Source organism: Hyperoodon ampullatus (genome assembly GCF_949752795.1).
Source record: "Hyperoodon ampullatus genome assembly, chromosome: 4".
Taxonomy (NCBI): Eukaryota; Metazoa; Chordata; class Mammalia; order Artiodactyla; family Ziphiidae; genus Hyperoodon; species Hyperoodon ampullatus.
The window spans coordinates 29,240,816-29,261,187 of record NC_136917.1 but is presented as its reverse complement, the minus strand read 5'-3'; the positions used below and the strand labels follow the sequence as shown (position 1 = coordinate 29,261,187).

The following is a 20,372-nucleotide window of genomic DNA, read 5'->3' as shown; positions in this document are numbered from 1 at the left end:
AGGAAGGGGCCTTGGAGCTGTCAGGCAGGCATTGCTGGCAGAGGTGGGAGGCGGAAGGCAGCAGACCGGGCCCAGTGTCCACCATGCTCTCTGTGACGCCCATCTCTGGCTGCCTTGGTTTCCCATCTGCCCCTGCCTGCCCCGCCCCTCCCCCGCCCCTTACTCGGAACCCTGACCAGTGGGCGGGCCACAGCCTGTGCCTGGAGTAACCGTAGAAACAGAACTACACAGGACAGTGAGCCTCCTCTCTGAGTGGGCTGCCTGTGCTCCCAACTGCTGCCCTCCTGGCCTGCCTGGCCAGGCCCCCGCCTCCCCATGCAGCACCCCAAACCCTTCTATGCACCTGCCGCTCCCCAAGAAGGCTTCAGTCCCTGGAGCCTGGACGCCACCAAAGGGCCCGGCAGCCAGCCTGCTTCCGCCTGCACAGAGCCTCTTCCCACTGCGGGTACGAGGGTGGGGGGCACCCATCGGGGCAGGGACCAGGGCTCTGCCCGCCAGCCTCAGGACCCCACCCAGCTGCCTGTTTTTGTCCACAGGTTCCTCCAACGTCTATCACCCCCAAACCTGGAGAAAGAGGTGTTTCCAGCTTCTCCAGCAGGTACCGGCCTCCCACCAACCTTTGATGACCGGGGAGTGGGCAGGGGCATCTTGCTCCCACCCTTGACCCTAGATGGCTCCCTCCTCCGAAGGCAAGGCCCGAATCCCTGTCCCCCAAAGAGACCCCTGGACCAAGGTCTGTGTCCCTCATCCCCTAGGTGGGGCCCTGAAGGCAAAGCCTATGTTTCTTGTTCCCCAAACAGGTCTCCCAAAGGCAGGCCGGTGTCCCCAGCCCCCAGATGGGCCCCCAAAGCAAGGCCTGGGGCCCCTGACCTCTAGAGAGGGCCCCAAAGGCAAAGCCTATGTCCCTGTTCCCCAAATGGACCCCAAAATTGGTCCGTGTTCTCCATGCCCCAGACGTGCCCCACAGTTTGGACCCCGTCCACCCCAGGCGGGTCCCAGAACTGCCCCTCTCAGGGCCTCCCTCCCTGGCCACAGGTTTCCAGATGGCGCCCTGCGGCTGCTTCTTTGACCCCCGCGTCTACCGAATCGAGTGGGCCACCACCGACTTTGGCCAGTCGTCCCTGTACAAGCTGGCGGCTGGGGGCCCCGCCTCGCCAGGCACCTACTTCCCGGAGGCACAGCACTGCCTCAGGGCCCCGGTGCCGCCCACGCTGCCCCCACTGTTCCGCCACTACCAGCCGCCCCCCTTGGGGCCCTGGTACCGCATGCCCTGCTTCCAGTCCAAGGGACCCGGGGCCGAGGCCCTGGGCTTCGTAGGGGACAGAGGGTCCCCGGCCTTCGCGGAGCTGCCCCCCACCTTGATCAAGCAAGGCCTGGCGCCCCCGCTGCCCCCCAAGGAGAGCAAGTTGCCCCTGCTGCTCACCACGCTGCCCGCCGAGGCCACGCTGCCCCCTGGCGCCTATGGACCTCTCAAGGGCCGCCTGAGCTGGCTGGATGGGCCCGGCGAGCCCTTGACCTTCGCCTTCAAGGAGCCGCCCCCCGGCGCCGGGCCCGGCCCGCTGTACCCGCCGGGCCCCACCAAGCCCAAGGCGGTCCCGCTGGGGGCAGGCGAGGCCAGGACCCCTGAGGTGGCAAGGGCCTTGACGACGCCCAAGAAGGTGATGCTCGAGGACACGAGGAAGCTCTTTGACTGCCTGCCGGGTGGCGCTGAGCCCGCTGGGGCCCCGTGCAAGCCCCCTGGGCCCGCCCTGCCCGACAGCGGGGGCGGCAAGGACGACTCGTCCAGCGACATCCGCTCGCTGCACCTGCCCGACGAGCTGCAGTCCTCGGACTACAGCGTGCCCGAGGTCCTAGATACCGTGTCCGACATCGACTACTTTTACAACTTCATGGTGCTGGACTAGGAGCCGCCGCCCCGCCCGGGGGGGCCCCCCACCGCCAAGCCCTCGGGCAAGAGGAAGGCCGGCAACCCGACTGCCAGGAAGGGGAGGCAGGGCAGCAAGGGCAAGCAGACTGCGGTCCCCACCAGCGCCAGCCCCTTGGGGCCCAGGCAGGACCTGGGAGCCGCCCCCCATTAAAGCGAATTTGAGCTGTTTGCGCAGTGTCCGGTCAGTGGCATTCAGGGGCCGTGGGCTGTCTCCTCGCCCTCCCTGTCGTCCAGCGGGCCCAGGGCCATGTGGCGAGGCCCCTCGGGACCCCGGCGCCTTCCGGGTGCCGGGCTTCCAGAGTAGAGTCGGGGAGCCCTAGACTTGGGGTTCGGGACAATCCCTCGTCTCCTAGCCCCAGAAAATCCAAGTCACCCGGCAGGGATGGGGGTGCTGCTGGGAGGTGGGGAGACACTGCCCGGACTCGTGCACTGCAAGGATTTCACCTCCATGTTTGATGGGGAAAGTCAGGTCTGCCCAGAGATGGGCAGGAACTTGCCTGGAGACACAGCAGCAAGCGGGGTGGGGCCTGGGGAGAAGCCTGCGGGCTGGGCTCGGCCTCGGCCCAGGTGGAGGGGCCGGTGTCCCCGATGGTGAATGGGAACGCCCCCGCTCGTGTTCACGCGGAGAGCTGGGGGGCCTGGGGTGCAGAGGCAAGTGCTGGGTGGAGGTCTGAGAGTGGGGGCAGGGCAGGCATGTGGGAGACGGTGTCCACCTGGCACACAGGTGACGCAGACGGGCATGCAGAGTGCACCTGCAGCCCAGCTGGGGGCCAGAGGCCAGGGTGGGTGTGCCTGTCCCAGGATGGGCATCCAGCCAGGCCCCTGCATCTCTGCCTCGGGCCCAGCCACACCTGGGTTCTGCTTCCCAGGGGGCAGGCACGGGGTGGGCTTGCAGTGGTTTTGGAGCTTCAGTGCTCACACCTGTTCCCTCCTGCCTCCGCTCCTTCCCTCTCCAGTCCACGGAGCTCCCTCCCCCCTGTACCCTGGGCCAGGCTCTCGTCTGCCTTTTGCTTCTGGAGAGCCCGGGGCAGCCGCCGGCCACACCCTCCCCTGAAATACTCCAGGCGACTGTGAAGGGGGTGAGTCGGTTTCCCAGTGACACCTAAGGAGGTAAGGAGAGATGGAGCTCCCCTCCCCTGCCAGAGGAAGGGCCCTCCTGCCCCAGGCCCTGGGCTGGGTCTCGGGGACCTTCCCTGCTGGTGTCTGCTGGGGAACCCAGGGCGCTTGACTAGGATCCAGGAGGTGGCTGCGTGTGGGCAGGGGGTCTTGGCTGCTGGCACCATGCCTCGAGCCTACGGGTTCCAGGGCTCAGGGAGACAGAGGTGGCCAGCCAGTCTGGGCTGTACCGGGATCACCGCCTGTCTGTGTTGTGAACAGGATGCGGGCCTGGAGGAGCCAGGAGCTCCCTTCCCCCGCTTCCCTCTCAGCCTGCTGTGCCTGCAGCCGTGTTACGGGTATTTTTGAGACAAATACGAAGTGCCCCCAAGAAGGGAAGGCCCTGGCAAATGAGGCAGATGTGACAGGATGGGCTTGATTTTCTTTAAGATTAATGCGGGCCAAGGGTTGTGAAATGAGGATCACCTGGCAGCCTAACCCGTCCCCTCCAGAGAGGCGTGGAAGGTGGACCAGGCAGCCCCCGGAGGTGGGGGTGTGGTGACTGCCCACTGCAGTGGGTGTGGGAGTGGAGGTTTTTAACGACTGGGTGGAGAGCGTACTGGGCAATTTTTTTTTTTTTTCTGGCCGAGCCACTTGCGGGATCGTACTTCCCGACCAGGGATTGAACCCAGGCCCCAGCAGTGAAAGCACAGAGTCCTACCACGGGACCTCCAGGGAATTCCCTGTGTCGCGCAGTTTAAATGACCGTTGGATGTGTTCTTTTAACCTCAGAGTGATCAGAAAAGTCATTGAGAAAGTTTTCACTAGAATGAGACAACTGTCCCGTGCCACCTGGGGTTTGAATGAAGTGTGGGAGAGGGAAGCTCTGAACGGATGGATAGACTGATCAGACATGCATATACACGTATGTGTACATTGTATGCACACCTATATGTGTATTCACATGTGCATACACAGGTGTGTACACGTACAGATGCATGCATCTGTACACATGCATACGTGCATGTACACGTGTGAGCATGCATGTTATCTACACACGTGCGTGATGAGCTTATGCATATATACATGCGCACACGTGTGTTCACATTATACAAGTGCTCGCGTGTGACATACACATCACCCACACATGCCTACACAGGTACGTGAACGTGTATTATAGACATATGAATACACGTGTAGATGTATGTACACATCATCCACACATAGGCAATATGCATGTACATGTATACACACAGGCACATACATGCACAATATCTACACACGCGTGTATGTGTATGCCTTATGTACCTACGTGTTATATACATGTATGTATACATACCTCTGCACATACGTATACACATGCATGTGTGCACATCATCTGTATACATATGTATGCATAACACAGGTACGTGTGAAATATGTGCTATGCTTCCAAGTTTTGTTCATGGACATCACGAAACACACGTAAGCATGTTGGTCTGCGTATATGTCAGGGCTTATCAACAGAGGTGGACCCACGCCCCGTCCCCGTCTTCTGCAGCCCCCGCCCTTTTCCTTGGGTCTCACGTTTCTCTAACAGAACACGTCAAGTGTCCGGTGCATCTCTGGGACTTGCCGGTTGATGATCTCACCACATGCCCGTGCCGGCTCGTTTCACCAAAAGCTCCTGTTCGCTGGGACTTGGGCCGCCCACCTTCTCACTGTTGACAACCCACGTAGGTGCCGTAGTTCAAAGGGACTGTGGTGCCAGAATGTTGAGGGAGGCAGGTGGGTGTAGAAACCCCACAAAACATGAGTGACACCCACTGCTGCCGGCTCTCTTACCAAACGCTTTATTTCAAGACAACTCTGCCCCCTCCCTGCCACCCCACCTCCAACCCCAGGGCGTGCTCAGCACCTGGCCCAGACACACGCACGAGACTTCCTGCATCTCCTGCGCAGACTGACCCAGAAGCCCTTGACCCTGAGGCCCTGCTCAGTGTGCAGCAGCTCGGGGATCATGTAGGCCAGCCATACAGACAGCAGGGTGGCCCCCGTGAGCAGGACGATGGTGATCTCAGGCGGGAAGATGGGCAGTGGGAAGGCCCCGTAGACGTAGACGCTGAAGGTGGTCTCCAGGTGACAGTAGCTGCGAGGGGCGGGCAGGGAGAGGCCGTGGGGCACCGCCTTTGGGGGCCTCACCCTTCACCCCAGCAAACTGGTTTTTTTTTATTTTTTGGCCACGCTGCTCAGCTTGCAGTATCTTAGTTCCCCGACCGAGGATCGAACCCAGGTCCTCGGCAGTGAAAGCGCAGAGCCTAACCACTGGACCGCCAGGGAATTCCCCCGGCAAACGTTTTAAAACTCACGGGGACAAGAGCTGGGCCTGGAGCATTGACGCCGGGCACTGAGTTCCATTTATATCCACTTAACTTCTATCCTCTATAAATCTGTGGTCGTCTCTGTATTGTGTTGGCCAAAAAGTTCGTTTGGGTTTTTCCGTAACATCTTACATATTTTCGCAGAGATCGTATTTTTCCCCAGGACCCCTGTGGTCCCCTGCTCTGGAGACAAGGGATTCCCCCCACCTCCATGCCCAGGCTCAGTGTGGGGGGCGGGCAGAAGAGACCAACAAAGCTCTCATCACAGTGGACGCGGAGTGGGGGGCTTGAGCGGGGCCACAAGCGTCCCTCAGGTGGCTGCGAGCAGGTGGGGATGGCAGGATGGAGGGAAGGACACCCAGGTAAGGGGGGGAAGTCGCTGGGGGCTCTGCTGGAGGCAAGGTGCAGGGAGGGCAGGGGATGAGCCTTGCAGGCAGACGCCTCTCTCCCCTGGGCATCCCCACCCTGGTGCCTTCTGCCAGTGGCATCCCAGAGCTGGTCCAGGGTCTGGGGCCTTTAGGGAAGGCAGGGTCTCCCCGCGCTTTTGGGGGTGGACTTTGTGTCCGTGTGGAAGGGATAGGTGATGGGGGAGCAGGGAATAATGCCGTCCATGTTCCCCCTCCCAGTGGGAGACGTTAATGATCTGAACCAGCACAGTGGGTGGCGAGTATTAACAGCCAGCTCCTGGGGCAGGGTTGGGCTGGCCTGTAATGAGTGTCAGTTTCCTTTCCGTGGTGTCAGTACACCGGCTGCCAGCGGGAAGCCAACCGGCTTGCAAAATCCCTGGATATCTAATGATCCGTGTTTGGGAGCCAGTCTACACCGGCCCCTGCACCCCACCCGTTAGACATGGCATGAGGGTGACTCTGGTCCCTGAGGGCGGGGACAGGGCTGCTGGTCATTGCTGTTCCCCCGCACCCAGCATGGCCTTTGAATGAGGATTTATTTAGGAAGTGAACAAATGTCATCCTAGAGGAGGGAGAAAAGTGGGTCCCCCTCATGTGTGCAACCTGCCCCCAGAGAGCCAGCTCTTCCCCCAGAGGCCCCTGGTACAGGGTGACTCACCTGTAGTATGGATCCACGATGGAAATGAAGAAGATGTAGATGCCGTTTCTTTGGTCGAAAACGACCTTGTTCTCTGTCGGGCCTCCCAAGATCTGATACGGGACTTTGGGCCATCTCAAGGGTGCATTGTTGTTAGGGTCGTGGCAGCTCACATAATTCTGGGGAGGAGGACAGAGACGTGCCTGCTGGCCCCGGGGGCCGGGAAGGACCGTGCCAGCCCACAGGCGCTACCGCCGCACACACGGCCCCACCGGTGCCACCACCCACCAGCACCCAGGGGTGTGAGTCCAGGACCAAGTGCCCGCTGGGCAGGCCAGCCGATTGGTGACTGTGGAGCCTTCTTCCCACCTTCCTTCTCCTGTGCCTGCCCCAGCTTTGGGGGCTGCAGGCATAACAGCTCTGCTCACCAGGGTCCCTTGCAACTGTGAGTCTTGGTATGAATCACATGCTGCTGATGGCATGTGCTCTTGGTGTTATGGGCTGAGTTGAGTCCCTCCCACAAGTCATATGTCAGAGTCCTAACCCCCAGGACCTCAGGTGGTGACCTTATTTGGAGATGGGGTCTTTACAGGGAATCAAGTGAACATGAGGTCACTAGAGTGGGCCTGATCCAGTATGGCTGGTGTCCTTAGAATAAGGGGAAATTTAGACCCAGAGACGACACGCACAGGGACAAGACCATGGGAAGATGAAGCAAGCGATTGGGGCGATGCATCTACAAGCCAAGGAATGCAAAGATGGCCAGCAAATCACCAGAAACCAGGCCAGAGGCCTGGGACAGATTCTCCCTCATGGACTCAGAGGGAACCAGCCCTACCGACACCTCGATCTGGGACTTTTGGCCTCCAGAACTGGGAGAGGATAAATTTCTGGTGTTTAACCCATCTGGTTTGTGGTCCTTTTGTTACACAGCCCTAGCTGACTAACACACCTGGGGAACCTGACGGTGGAAGTGAGACAGAGCCACCAGGGCTTCTCGGGAAGCAGTCGTGGGTGCCCAGGTGGCAGCTGTGGCTTCTCCACCCTGCCTTCAGATCCCGGGGTGTCACATAAAGGGGAATATGCCCTTGAACTCAACTGTTTGCCCTTCACCGGTGCATCACGCTGGCTCCCTGAGCTAAACACATACTAAGGGTCTCGCCTACACCCTGATCTTCTGCACTATTTGCCTGTGGACCCAGAAGGGAGGATGGGGCTAGGCTTGTAAACAAGAGAAGAGATGGACATTCCCAAAGCAAAAGTGTAAAAATAGCAGTGAGTCCAACGTTATGAGAAATAAGGAACTCGGGACTTCCCTGGCGGTCCAGTGGTTAAGAATCCACGCTTCCACTGCAGGGGGCATGGGGCTGATTCCTGGTCGGGGAACTAAGATCCCGCATGCACCGTGGTGCAGCCAAAAATAAAGAAAGAGAATAGAAGGAACTCATTTTGCATGGCAAAGTAAGCAAAAACCGAAAGACAAAAGAGGCAAACTGGGGGAACTATTAGCAAATTACATCGCAAATAAAAGCTTAATCTCATGGGTCTATAAAGAGCTCTTAAAAATGCAGAGAAGGGGCCTTCCCTGGTGGTGCAGTGGTTGAGAGTCCGCCTGCCAGTGCAGGGGACATGGGTTCGAGCCCCGGTCCGGGAAGATCCCACATGCCGCAGAGCAGCTGGGTCCATAGCGCAAAAAAAAAAAAAAAAAAAAAAAAAAAAAAATCCTTTGGGAGTAAAAGAAGAAAAGCTGGACTGCATATAAACTATGTGAAATAAAATGGAGACAGCTGCTTTGCCTAAAAACCATTTATTTGCCACAGCTAGCTCCACCTCATGGTTTTTAGTGTTTTAGCAGTTCAGTGGCTGTTTAACAGCCAGCCCATCCAATGACTGTGCTGGACATGCAGGCACTGTGGCTCTGTCTTGATAGAAAAGCCCTCAGGGTTCTACAAAATCGGCCACCAGGGCTGATGGGAAAAAAAAGTAATGGGACAATCTCTTAAATGCATGCATGCCACTTTGAACGAGAGGGCTAATAAAAAGAATGCAAATACAAACACCGGCACAGTCAGAAAATAATAAATAAGCAAAACTCCGTGTGTGGCTTGTTCTTTTTAAAGAAACGGTCAGGGTGGTGGTGTTTGGTAATATTGCGAATGCACAAAACGCATACCCGAGTTGTAGGAGTTGCACGCGTTAAAATCGTTCATTATCGGTTATGTGAATTTCACCTTGAGCAGAACAGACCGTAAATATAATCAAGCCCCTTAAATGACGGGCATTTGGATGGTTCCAGAAGTTTGCACATCATCAGCAGTCTGCTCCATGAGCGCCTTCGTCCCTACACCTCCAATCGTCTCCGATTCCCTTGGGAGAGATTCCCAAAGAGTTTGTGCATCTTACATTTCCATCCCCTGCCGCCCCATCTAGAGACTGAATGTCTGCCACGCCCCCCACCCATTCATATGTTGAAACCTACCCCAGAAGGTGATGTATTAGGAGGCGGGGCCTTTGGGAGCTGATTAGGTCCTGGGGGTGGAGCCCTCCTGAAGGAGATTGGCGCCCTTATAAAGGGACCCAGGAGTGCTCCCTCCTCCTTCTGCCATGTGAGGACACAGAAGGCACCACCCAGGAGCCAGACACCAAATCTGCTGGCGCCTTGATCTTGGACTCAGCCTCCAGAACCGTGAGAAACCAATGCTGCTGTTACAAGCCGCAGGGTCCATGGTGATCTTTACAGCAGCCTGAACAGACTGAGTCGGCCCCCAACACACAGTGGGCCTGACCAGTCGTCGCCTTCTGCGACCTGTTTTGGGAATAATCAGAACGCAGGCCCTACCTCTCGGTCCCAGGCGAAGGGCCCTTTGTCGCCGGCCGTCTTGGCGATGGTGGTCCAGTTCTGCGGCTGGGAACTGCAGAGGGCCATGTCGGCCGTCAGGGCGTACGTGTACGTGAACAGCCCGTTCACCTCCAGCAGGACGTACTCGGCCTCGACCACCTCCTGGAACTTTCCTTCCCTCCACCTGGGACACACCATACACAGGCAAGGCTGCTGGGGGGCCGTCGTTGGGGGGGGGGAGGCTGGGGGCCCTGACGTGTTGTGAGACCATCTGGGGGTGGTGGGAGGTGGCAGAGCAGGGCAGGGCCACCCTCTCCCCCCACCAGGCTGACACTTCTGGGACAGACAACGCGGATATGCAGTGGCAGGTGGGGACAGGACGCTGACGGGGTCGGGGTTGCTTATTTGGACAGGACGCTGACGAGTTCGGGGTCAGGGACTGGGGGTTGCTTATTTTTTGACACCTGCAAACATTCCAGAGGTATACATTTAGGGCGGTGAATTAAGGTTGTTCTAAATCCTTATTTGGGGGGGAATTCCCTGGTGGTCCAGTGGTTAGGGGTCCGGGCTTCCACTGCCGCGTACCCGGCTTCCATCCCTGGACGGGGAACTAAGTTCCCCACAAGACGCGGGGGCCAGAAAAAAGAAAAACAAAACTTATTTTTGGATGCACGTTTGTCTCCTGCCAGGTTGGGGCTTACACCCCTCCTCTGATGGGACCCTTCCCTTGTTCCTCACCCCAGGCCGGCAGGCACCCCACCACGTGGCAGCTCTGAGTTCGGGGCGTGCCCAGCCCACAGTCTCACCTGGGTGTGGGACTGAGGCCACGAGGAGCTAACACGTGACGTTCTAATGAACCTAAGTGTTGCCACGTGTGAGTGGTTTCTGCGACCGTTCAGTCCGTCAACAGCTATTTAGTGCAGTGGTGTGCGGGGGCGGCGTGGGGATGGGGACGGAATGAAGGAAGACAGAATCCACCGAAGGGGGCAGAGCCAGTGGCATGGCCTGAAATGTGTCCCCCAAATTCCTATGTGAAGCCCTAACACCCAGTGCGACTGGATTTGGAGGTGGGGCCTTTAACGAGGCAATCAAAGTTGAGTGAGGTGATAAGGGTGGGCCCTGATGCCACGGGAAGTGGCAGCCTCTGCGGCCAAGGAGAGAGGCCTGGGGGAAGCAGCCTGCCCACACCTTGAACTTGGACTTCCGGCCTCTAGGACTGTGAGAAGGTCAGTGTCTGCTGTTTAAGCCCCCGAGTCTGTGGTGTTTTGTTAAGGCCGCCGAGCTAAGACGGGGAAGGGGAGGGGACGTGTGAGCTGAGAGCTACGGAGGGAAAAGGCAGGGAGAGGATGCGGCCAGAGCAAAGGGGTGGAGAGGGCTCTGGGGGCCTGTGATGATGGTGAGGGCGGCGGGGGGCTGGCGGGGAGGGGGACTGGGGGGTGGGTCCTCACAGCTCCACCACCGGCTTCCATGGGGTGTCGTAGTAGACGAGAATGGGGCAGCCCAGCTTCTCGTAGTGGTAAGGCACCTCCAGGTCCTCCGTGGCCTTCTGACCCCGGAAGTTGGGGTCGTAGGCTTCCGTGTGGGAGAGCAGGACACAGACACGGGCGAGCTCCCACCAGGCGCCCGGACGTCCCCCCACCCACAGCTCCGCTTCTTCCCTGCACATGGGGTCACGATCATGGAGGCGTGTCTGAGCGGGGGAGTCAGAGTCATGGTCGAAATGACCTTGGGACCCCTGCGGTGGTTGACATTCCGGGTCCATTTAGCTGGGCCCCAGCACCTCGACTGTGTTCAGATGAGATTCTGGGTGTTTCTGTGAGGCTCTTCTTTGGGGCAGAGGTTAATATTGAAATCAGTAAAGCAGTGCTCTCCCTAATGTGGGTGCAGCTGGAGGCCTGAGTAGAACAAACATGGGCCTCCCCCAGCAAGAAAGAAGTCGGCCTGCAGATGGCCTTGAACTAGAACTGCAACTCTTCCCTGAGCTGCCAGCCCCCAGCCTCCCCCATCAGACTGTGCACTCACCAGACCTCTACAGTCCGGGAACCAAGTCCTTAAAATAAATCTCTGTCTCTGTCACTCTGTCTCTGTCTCTCTGTGCCTCTGTGCCTCTGTGTCTCTCTGTCTCACACATACATCCTGTGGCTTCTCTCTCTCTGGAGACCCTGACTCACACACTCTCATGCCCCCAGGCGCTCTGGCTGCAGCCTCACTGGTTGGCAAGTCCAGCAGCACCGGTTTCCGTCTCGGCCTTGGGTCTGGATGGGGGACGGACTCTTGGCTTGTGTTGGAGGGGGGAGGGTCACGTCGTAGGAGACCCACGAGTGTCTTCCCATGCCAGGAGGTTGGTGGTGTGCACCAGTGTGGGAGGGGCTCTCTGTGCCGCCCTGCAGAGGGGGTCACCTTGGCCGGCCACCCCCTCCTGCCTTGGCTGGACAGTGTCTGGCCAACTCCGCTAGCTGGGATGAAGAGGGGACCTGGCTCCAGGAGCTGGTGGCAGGCTGGGGAGGGGTCTGAAGGCTGGCCCAGAAGGTGGCAGAGCCTGGGCAGACCTGGGCCAGGGGCCCTGCCACATCACACTGATTCCCCGAAGGCCCAGCCACCTTCCCTACCTGTCTGCTCGCTCCCTCGGATTCCTTGTGGGCTGGATATCAATTGGCACGGTATCAATTTTAAAATGATCCTTTTTTTCCTTTCTTCAAAAAAAAAATTGTTTTCTTTTCCATTACGGTTTAAAAATGATTCTTGGGACTTCCCTGGAGGTCCAGTGGTTAAGACTCTGAGCTTCCACTGCAGGGGGTTTCAATCCCTGGTGGGGGAACTAAGATTCCTCATGCTGGCGCCGTGCGGCCAAATACATAAATAAAAATTTAAATAATGATTCTTGATTCGCCTTTGGCTCATGCATACCTAATGGTCATGTGTGTGTGTGTGGGGGGGCTCACCTCTCAATGACGTAGCTATAGTTGTCCTGAAGGGCCACGGGGTCGAGGACGCCATTGTAACAGGCTGAGATTTCACTGCGAGCAACAAAAGATAGTGAGAAGCTGCCCGAACCCATGCGGGACCAAAGAATTGTGAATTGTTCCCTTTGACATATGTTATCTCCCCATTGGTTGAATTTTGAGCCCTTTCTTACTTTCTGGTTCTCCAAGATGCTCCAGGCTCATCTTGAATCTTCCCTGCCTGGCCTAGAATCAGCCATTTCGCCAAGGAGCCCTAATTCCTTGTATTGGAGAATGATGTTACACGTGGAGATGTGGGAGCTGGGTGTCCTGACTTTTGAGACAATCCTTTCCCTGTTTTTCTTTGTACTGTTACCATCTGTGCATGTATTCTTAAGCAACATGCAGTCCTCCCTTGGTATCTGCAGGGGATTGGTCCAGGATCTGCCGTAGATAACAAAATCCGAGGATGCTCAAGTCCCATAGTGGGGCCTCTGTATCCTCGGGGTCCACAGCCACAGATTCAACCAGCCACGAACTTAAACACGATCCAGGGCCTCCCTGGTGGCGCAGTGGTTGAGAGTCCGCCTGCCGATGCAGGGGATACGGGTTCGTGCCCCGGTCTGGGAGGATCCCATATGCCGCGGAGCGGCTGGGCCCGTGAGCCATGGCTGCTGAGCCTGCGCATCCGGAGCCTGTGCTCCGCAACGGGAGAGGCCACAACAGTGAGAGGCCCGCATACCACAAAAAAAAAAAAAAAAAAAAAAAAAAAAACACGATCCACCCTTGGCTTGTTGAATCCGGGGATGCAGAACCTGCAGATACAAGGGCTGACTGTAGTTTATTTTTGCCCGATTTTGGATTTTTTTTTTCTGTGCCACCCAGCTTGTGGGATCTTAGTTCCCCAACCAGGGATGGAACCTGTGCCCCTTGCAGTGGCAGTGCAGAGTCCTAACCACTGGACTGCCAGGGAGTTCCCCTGATTTTGGATTTTTTTTTTTTTAAGACTAGAATCATGCTGTGTATTCTTTTGATTCCGTGCCCACGTTTGTACGATCCATCCAGGCAATTCTGCCCCGTTCGTTTTCGCTGTTGTGACATTCTGCTGTACCAAAACCCTGCACTTGGTTTACCCATCCTTCTGTCGATGGACATTTCAGTTGGCCTGCTTCCAGCTTGGAGCTATTCAGAGTAATGCTGCTGAGAACATTCTGGAACCTAGATCAGTGCAGATGTGCATGAGTGGAATTGCTGGTGGAAAGAAGTGCTTTCCAAAGCAGCCGAAAAATGTACACGCCCACCGGCAATGTCTGGGGGTTCCTGAGGCTGCCAGAGGGGTTCCCATCCTTATAGTACTACTTTGCAGGCTTTGCCAATTCTGCCATGCTCGTGCCGAGTATCGGTCTCTATCGTAGAGTTCATTTTCATTTTCCTATGAAATGGACCACTTTTTCAACACCTTTTTGTGTTTATCAGCCTTTTCCCCCCCTTTTTTGGGAGTGCCTGCTCAAGCCTTTTGCCCATTTTTTTCTATACTTTTTTTTTTCTGATTCGTAGGAATTCTTTATAAATTCTGGATACAAGTCCCTTTTTAGTTACACGTGTGGCAAATACCTTTCCCACTCTCTTTATGGCAGCAGCTTTTTTTTTTTTTTTTTTTTTTTTTGCGTTACGCAGGCCTCTCACTGTTGTGGCCTCTCCCGTTGTGGAGCACAGGCTCCGGACTCAAAGGCTCAGCAGCCATGGCTCACGCGCCCAGCCGCTCCACGGCATGTGGGATCTTCCCGGACCGGGGCATGAACCTGTGTCCCCTGCATCGGCAGGCGGACTCTCAACCACTGCGCCACCAGGGAAGCCCATGGCAGCAGCTTTGAAAAGATTGTTTTAAAGACTTTCCTGCACATATGTTCTAAATACTGCTAACATCATTTATTGACTCAATAAAGCGTTTCCCTTTTGGGGGGAAAATCTGGTAAAACCGTCACTTGACTTTATTATTGCCCCATGCAGTGGAGCGCTGAGGCTGGCTCTTACTAGCTCCGAGAGACAGCTGTTATATCCTCAGGAGTTTCATGAGCCAGTAGAGACTCACTTTGGTAGTGATCTGTAGGCTCCATGGGAGCATTTACACCACGGGAATTGGCAAATGCCACAAATCTGGGCCTCCCCCAGAACTGGTTGTCGCTCAGTTGCTGGCACCCCACCGCCCGAAGGGGAAAACGTAGGGCAGTTTGGCCAGTCTTCAGGGGTTCTTCCTTTCTTTTTCTTGGTCTCTCATGGCTGCGTTCTCTGCAGTAACTATGGATCCTGGAGGCAAAGTTCCTCAGATTTTCAGCAGGCGATTAAACGCAAAATCTCTGAGCAGTTTTATAAATTTATTTATTTCATTTATTTATTTTTGGCTGCATTGGATCTTTGTTGCTGTGCACGGGCTTTGTCTAGTTGCGGTGAGCGGGGGCTGCTCTTCCTTGCGGTGCGTGGGCTTCTCACTGCGGTGGCTTCTCTTGTTGCGGGCCACAGTTTCGAGGTGCGTGGACTCAGTAGTTGTGGCAGGCGGGCTCCGTAGTTGTGGCTTGCAGGCTCTAGAGCGCAGGCTCAGTAGTTATGGCGCATGGGCTGAGTTGCTCCGCGGCATGTGGGATCTTCCCGGACCAGGGCTTGAACCTGTGTCCCCTGCATTGGCAGGCGGATTCCTAACCACTGCACCACCAGGGAAGCCCTCTCTGAGCAATTTTCATCAAAATGAGGAACTCAGGGACTAAAAGGGAGAAAGGGAATGAGCAAAGGATGAGGGAGCAGGGAGAACATGTAAATTTCACCAAGTCGGTGGGGGTGGGGGGGTGAGAGAGGGCAGCCACCCACTGTAGACTCTAACTTAATCTGTTAGGATTAATTATTGAGCTGTTCGTTATGGAAATGTTAAACGTATGCAAAAGCAGACAGAGTAGTGTCACCCGACTTTAGCAGTTCTGAAGCAATGGTGACCATCTCATCCAGTCCCCACTCCCCACCTCGCCACCTCTCACTTCTCCCCTCCCCACCCCATATCGACATACTCACTTCTGAATGACGATCTTCTTCTCCAGGTCACAAGGGACTGAAATGAGGGCTGTCTGCAGCGGCGGGGGGATGTGGCGGGGAGAGACAAGGCGGGGATGTGGACGCTGACTCCGGTCAGCGAGAGCACCATGAAAGCCCACGAGGGGGCGCACTTGACGCAGCCGGGACCAGAAACCTTGCGCCTGGGTCACAATGCGGTGTCCAGGTGCCTGGGACTCACAGAGTCAAGTCCTAAGAAGCTGCCTGATCTGTGGGGCACCGCTAAGGTCCCGCCGTCTGATAACCCCCAGCTAGTACAACTGCTCCGAGGTTGGTGTGTCCTGAGGCACAACCCTGGGGGAAGACGATGGGGAAGGGGCAGTGACCTTGGCAACCAGGGCAGAATCACCTCCGTTTCCAGATCCTGAGTGTGAGCTTAGCCAGCCACTAGGGGACAAACCAGCCAAGGCCTGCTGTCATCAGTCTTAACACTAAGGACAAAGAGTATGGGACAGCAAAAGTTTTGGTCCTACCGGTGGCTTAAGGTCCAAGCATGAAATTTCTTTGTTGGCTATGTCCAGAGTGATGGTTGATATTGTGGGTCTCTTTATGCTGCAAGGCAATGGGAGTGTGTGTTATTGCAGTAAAAAGCATCAACAACCCACTCATTCATTTATCTATGCATCCACCCATCCATCCATCCATCCATCCATCCACCCATCCATCCATCCATCCATCCATCCATCCATTTCTCCATTTCTCCATTCATTCATTCATCTGTTCATCCAGTCTGTCCAGAATATTGACCAAGAACATCTGCTCACACATGGTGGCACCACCCTCCCTCTAGTTTCTTCCTCTTTTTGAGTCAGTTTTGTTAATTTATATATAATTACTTATTGAAAAGAGCATCTGAGCCCGTTTTATTATCACCTAGCTGCATACAATGTTTTCTCATTGTTCTTTTTTTAAAATTTTTTAATTTTTAGATTTATTTTTATTTTTGGCTGTGTTGGGTCTTCGTTTCCGTGCGAGGGCTTTCTCTAGTTGTGGCAAGCGGGGGCCACTCTTCGTCGCGGTGCGCGGGCCTCTCACTGTCGCGGCCTCTCTTGTTGCGGAGTACAGGCTCCAGACGCGCAGGCTCAGTAGTTGTGGCACACGGGCCTTGTTGCTCCACGGCATGTGGGATCCTCCCAGACCAGGGCTTGAACCCGTGTCCCCTGCATTGGCAGGCGTATTCTTAACCACTGCACCACCAGGGAAGCCCTGTATATATATTCTTTTTCAGATTCTTTTCCATTATGGTTTATCACAGGATATTGAATCTAGTTCTTGTGCTATACAGCAGGGCCTTGTTGTTTACCTCTCCTATATATAATAGTTTGCACCTGCTAACCCCAAACTCCCAACCCATCCCTCCCCCACCTCCCCCTTCCCCTTTGCAACCACAAGTCTGTTCTCTATATCTGAGTCTGTTTCTATTTCATAAATAAGTCCATTCGTGTCACAGTTTAGATTCCACAAATAAGTGATATCATATGGTATTTGTGTCTCTGTAAGAGTTTAATGGTTCTCGCCTTACTGTCCTTGGAGTGGGGGTAGTCTGGATGTCGGCCCTGATTCCTTGGCTCCTGCTAAGGGGACACCCTGGGGCCACCCAGCACTACCATCCGGGTGATGACATACCTGGAGGTGAAGTTGGGGTCAGCCCTGCCCCAGTGCTGCTGCTGCCTCAGTGAAATGTTCTGCAGAAGCAAAAGAGAAAATGCAACTACAAGAGTGGAACAGCCCAGGGTGGTCCCGCAATCAGGGTTCAGGAGAGACGGAGGGCAGGATGGGGGTGTTGGGAGGAGGAACCCGGGAGCCATCCAGCCTGCCTCTGGTTCTAAGCCCGTGAAAGGCTTCTGGAAGCTCATGGGAATGACCCCCGTTCTCCAAGCTCCCTGCCTTTGTCCCGGGGACCCACAGTGGGGCGTGACTTAGTTTCCCCTCCTACTTAGCTGTGATGTGACATGGTCTGATCCAAAGAGTCTGTTGTGGTCTGGGGTCAAGTCCCAACTCCCTGGTGTGACTGTGAGGCCTGGCTCTGCCCTATGGATCCCCCAGACCCATATTTGGCCAAGACCCTCCCGGTGGCCCCGGCTTGTCTCCTGATGCCTGGGTTTACCCAGCTAACTCAGGTCTCACGCCCTCCCCGGGTGGGTCAGGCTCCCCGCCACATCCTCCTTGACCCTTCTGTGTGACACCTGCTGCCCTCACTCTCTGGGGGACTGCGGCCTGCCTGGGGTGGGGGAGGGGCGGGGGCTGTGTCCCCTCAACATTCCACAGCACCTTATCTGGGTGTGTGTAAGGAAGGGAAGCAGGGAGGAGGTCCGACGAGGGACACCCTGAGGCGGCTGGACCTGGCTGGCCCAGTCGGTCAAGGCCGAGCCCCTCTCCCGTTGATCCGGGTTTGGGGGGGGAGGGGGAGGGGAGGGGGAGGGGCGAGCTCACCAGTCTGTGCTTGGTGTTCCCCTCGTAGGTGTAGCCGTCCTCGTAGATGACAGCCTGCAGCCCCAGGGAATGGGGGTTGCTCACCATCACCTGGGGGCGGGATGGGAGACGCACGCTCTGTAAGGCGCCAGCAGGCGCGGCGGGGAGCAGCTGGGGGCGCACCCACGGGTGACCCCGGTCCCCCTTCAAACTGAAGACCCAGCTTGCTCTGCAAACGCAGCTGCCGGCTCCGTCCCCAAATGCACTCGCCCCCCCACGGCCCCCCGTGTCATCCACACCCCCTAACTGTGGCTCTGAGTCCCGTCGTGCAGACAGCCTGGGGTTGCAGCCTGCAAGATGCAGAACTGTCCCTGGTGCGCGGAGGGGCCCGTCCTGCAGGGGTGGGGGAAGGGGGGGTGATGAGAGGGCACAAGGCAAGAGCCAGAGCCAGCCTGGCGCCCCCTCGCGGGCCCTGGTCCCAGCTGGCTAGACATCCCCTTGAATCCTTACACTGGCCCACCCCGCCCACCCCCGTTTTCAGCTTGATTGTTTGCACCCAAGAGTCCAGGCTTGGACACGTGGGTTTCAGGTCCAGGAACGCCCACTCTTTTTCAGGCATCCCCTCCAGGAGGGAAGCCGGCGCTGGCTGAGCTGAGAGGGAGGAAAAGGCATTTTTGGAAAGGTTCTGGGGCAGCTCCGAAGAAGGGTGGAGAGCCGGCACAGAGGTGGTGGGAGAGGAGGCTGGGCTGGCAGATGGACAGCCACGGCCAGGCATGTGGACACTGATGAGGAGGAAGAGGAGTTTCTAGGGGGCTTCCTGAGTGAGTGTGTCTTCCGGGAGGATGCCAGGGAATTTCCAGAGCCTGGGAATTGTGGGCACAGGATGTGAGGCCAGGGATGCTAGGGATGCCAGGTATCAGAAACACTTGTCAAACAGATAAAGCATGCTTACTAGTGGGATTGGTGATGTGTTGGGCCGGGGTATCATGAGGGCCGTCAACTCCAACTCACTCGGGGCGCAGCGGGTGTTGGGACCCCCGAGGCGCATCCCTTTCTAACCATTCCTCCCTTCCTGCTCCTCCCTCCTGGTCTTTGGCTCTCCCTCCATCTCTGTCTCCACCTGTCTGTCTGTGTGTCTGTCTGTCTCTCTCAGTCTGTCTCTCCCGGGCTCTCTGGGTCTTTCTCTCTCTCTGTCTCTGTCTGATTCTCCGCCCCCTGCCCCTCCCTCCCTCCCTACCTGGCTGCCTCTCCTCCAGCTCCAGGGCCGCTCGCGGGAGCAGCGCTACACCAAGCTGGCCGACTGGCACTACATCGAGCGGTGCGTGACAGCAGCCAGCCCCATGCCCCTTTTCGGTGGGTCCCCTGCCACCAGAGGCCACGCACCGGGGCCCACTCCTCACCTGGGCCCCCTCGTGCCCCGATGGGGAATGCTGCTGGGCTGAGGAGAACTCCCGAAGCCCCGGCATCCCCGCCTGCACACAGCTCCCTGAGGCCCCAGTCTCTGTCCCTCAGGAAACGGGGACATCTTGTCGTACGAGGACGCCAACCGCGCCATGCAGACTGGCGTCGCTGGGATCATGATCGCCCGGTAAGTGTGCCCGGGGCGGGGATACAAAGAACCAGCCAGGGCTACCCCTGAGCGCCCAGCCTGCAGCTCGGGGAAGGTGAGGGCGCGTCTGAGTTTGTGCCCAACGCCGGTGCCCCCCAGCCCGCCAGCCCGCCCCCTGCTCTGTTATTCCCCGGGCAGGGAGATGTCAGAGGTGGCTGCTTATGGGGCCGGGGTGAAGGGTACTGGAACTTTCTGTAGCTGTGGGCTCAGGGTTGTGGCTTGGAACTCTTGGGCTTTGCAGGTTGTGTGAGCATGGCCGGGAGGTTGGGGACCATGGGTTTGGGGGCTGGGGTTCCGCCACCGGCCTGCTGACCACCGCCCGCCTGCAGCGGCGCCCTGCTCAAGCCGTGGCTGTTCACGGAGATCAAGGAGCAGCGGCATTGGGACATCTCGTCGTCTGAGCGCCTGGACATCCTGCGGGACTTCGCACACTACGGCCTGGAGCGCTGGGGCTCGGACACGCAGGGCGTGGAGAAGACACGCCGCTTCCTCCTTGAGTGGCTCTCCTTCCTGTGCAGGTGGGATTGGGGTGGCGGGGCGGGGTGTCTTGGGGAGGCCCGGCCCAACCCCGTCCCCGCCGCCCCCACCCCGTCTGTAGGTACGTGCCCGTTGGCCTGCTGGAGCGGCTCCCGCAGAGGATCAACGAGCGGCCGCCCTACTACCTGGGCCGCGACTACCTGGAGACGCTCATGGCCAGCCAGAAGGCGGCCGACTGGATCCGCATCAGGTGCCCGGGAACCGCCGAGGCCCTGGGAGATAGTGCACCAGGGAGCCAGTGGGTGTGGGGCCAGCTGGGCCGGGGGCCACCCCGCCCCAGGCCTGACCCTGCTCCCGCCCTCCTCACAGCGAGATGCTGCTGGGACCGGTGCCGCCCAATGTCGTCTTCCTGCCCAAGCACAAGGCCAACGCCTACAAGTAGCTGCAGGGGCGGGCGGGGGTGTCTGAGCGCCCAGCGGGCTCCCCAAGGAATGAGAAGGCAATAAATTTTATTCTTTTAAAACCCAGGCCCTTTTGTGACCCTGAGGCTGTCTCATGCTGCCCCACC

General features: G+C 57.4%; 2 protein-coding genes and 1 pseudogene across 3 annotated transcripts; 2 read left to right on the top strand and 1 right to left on the bottom strand.

Annotated features, from left to right (window-relative positions):
• Positions 1 to 315: 315 nt before the first annotated feature.
• Positions 316 to 2,078, top strand: LOC307051631 (proline-rich protein 22-like; annotated as a pseudogene). The gene is made up of 3 exons: positions 316 to 445; positions 537 to 598; positions 1,036 to 2,078. The product of its transcript is annotated as a proline-rich protein 22-like (transcript).
• A 314-nt stretch (positions 2,079 to 2,392) lies between these two features.
• LOC307051109 (cation channel sperm-associated auxiliary subunit delta-like) lies at positions 2,393 to 18,766 on the bottom strand (the record flags this gene model as incomplete). Its single annotated transcript, XM_079701459.1, has 12 exons — positions 2,393 to 2,565; positions 2,910 to 2,995; positions 4,920 to 5,150; positions 6,448 to 6,605; positions 9,266 to 9,449; positions 10,714 to 10,842; positions 12,208 to 12,282; positions 15,268 to 15,320; positions 15,780 to 15,858; positions 16,933 to 16,991; positions 17,740 to 17,829; positions 18,671 to 18,766. The coding sequence occupies 12 exons, from the start codon at positions 18,764 to 18,766 to the stop codon at positions 2,393 to 2,395; spliced, it is 1,413 nt and encodes a 470-aa protein (XP_079557585.1).
• A 190-nt stretch (positions 18,767 to 18,956) lies between these two features.
• LOC307051108 (tRNA-dihydrouridine(47) synthase [NAD(P)(+)]-like) lies at positions 18,957 to 20,246 on the top strand (the record flags this gene model as incomplete). Its single annotated transcript, XM_079701458.1, has 5 exons — positions 18,957 to 19,071; positions 19,231 to 19,306; positions 19,657 to 19,845; positions 19,926 to 20,054; positions 20,174 to 20,246. Coding segments are annotated over 5 exons (582 nt in total), but the record flags the coding sequence as incomplete, so codon positions are not given.
• Between the last annotated feature and the right edge of the window lie 126 nt (positions 20,247 to 20,372).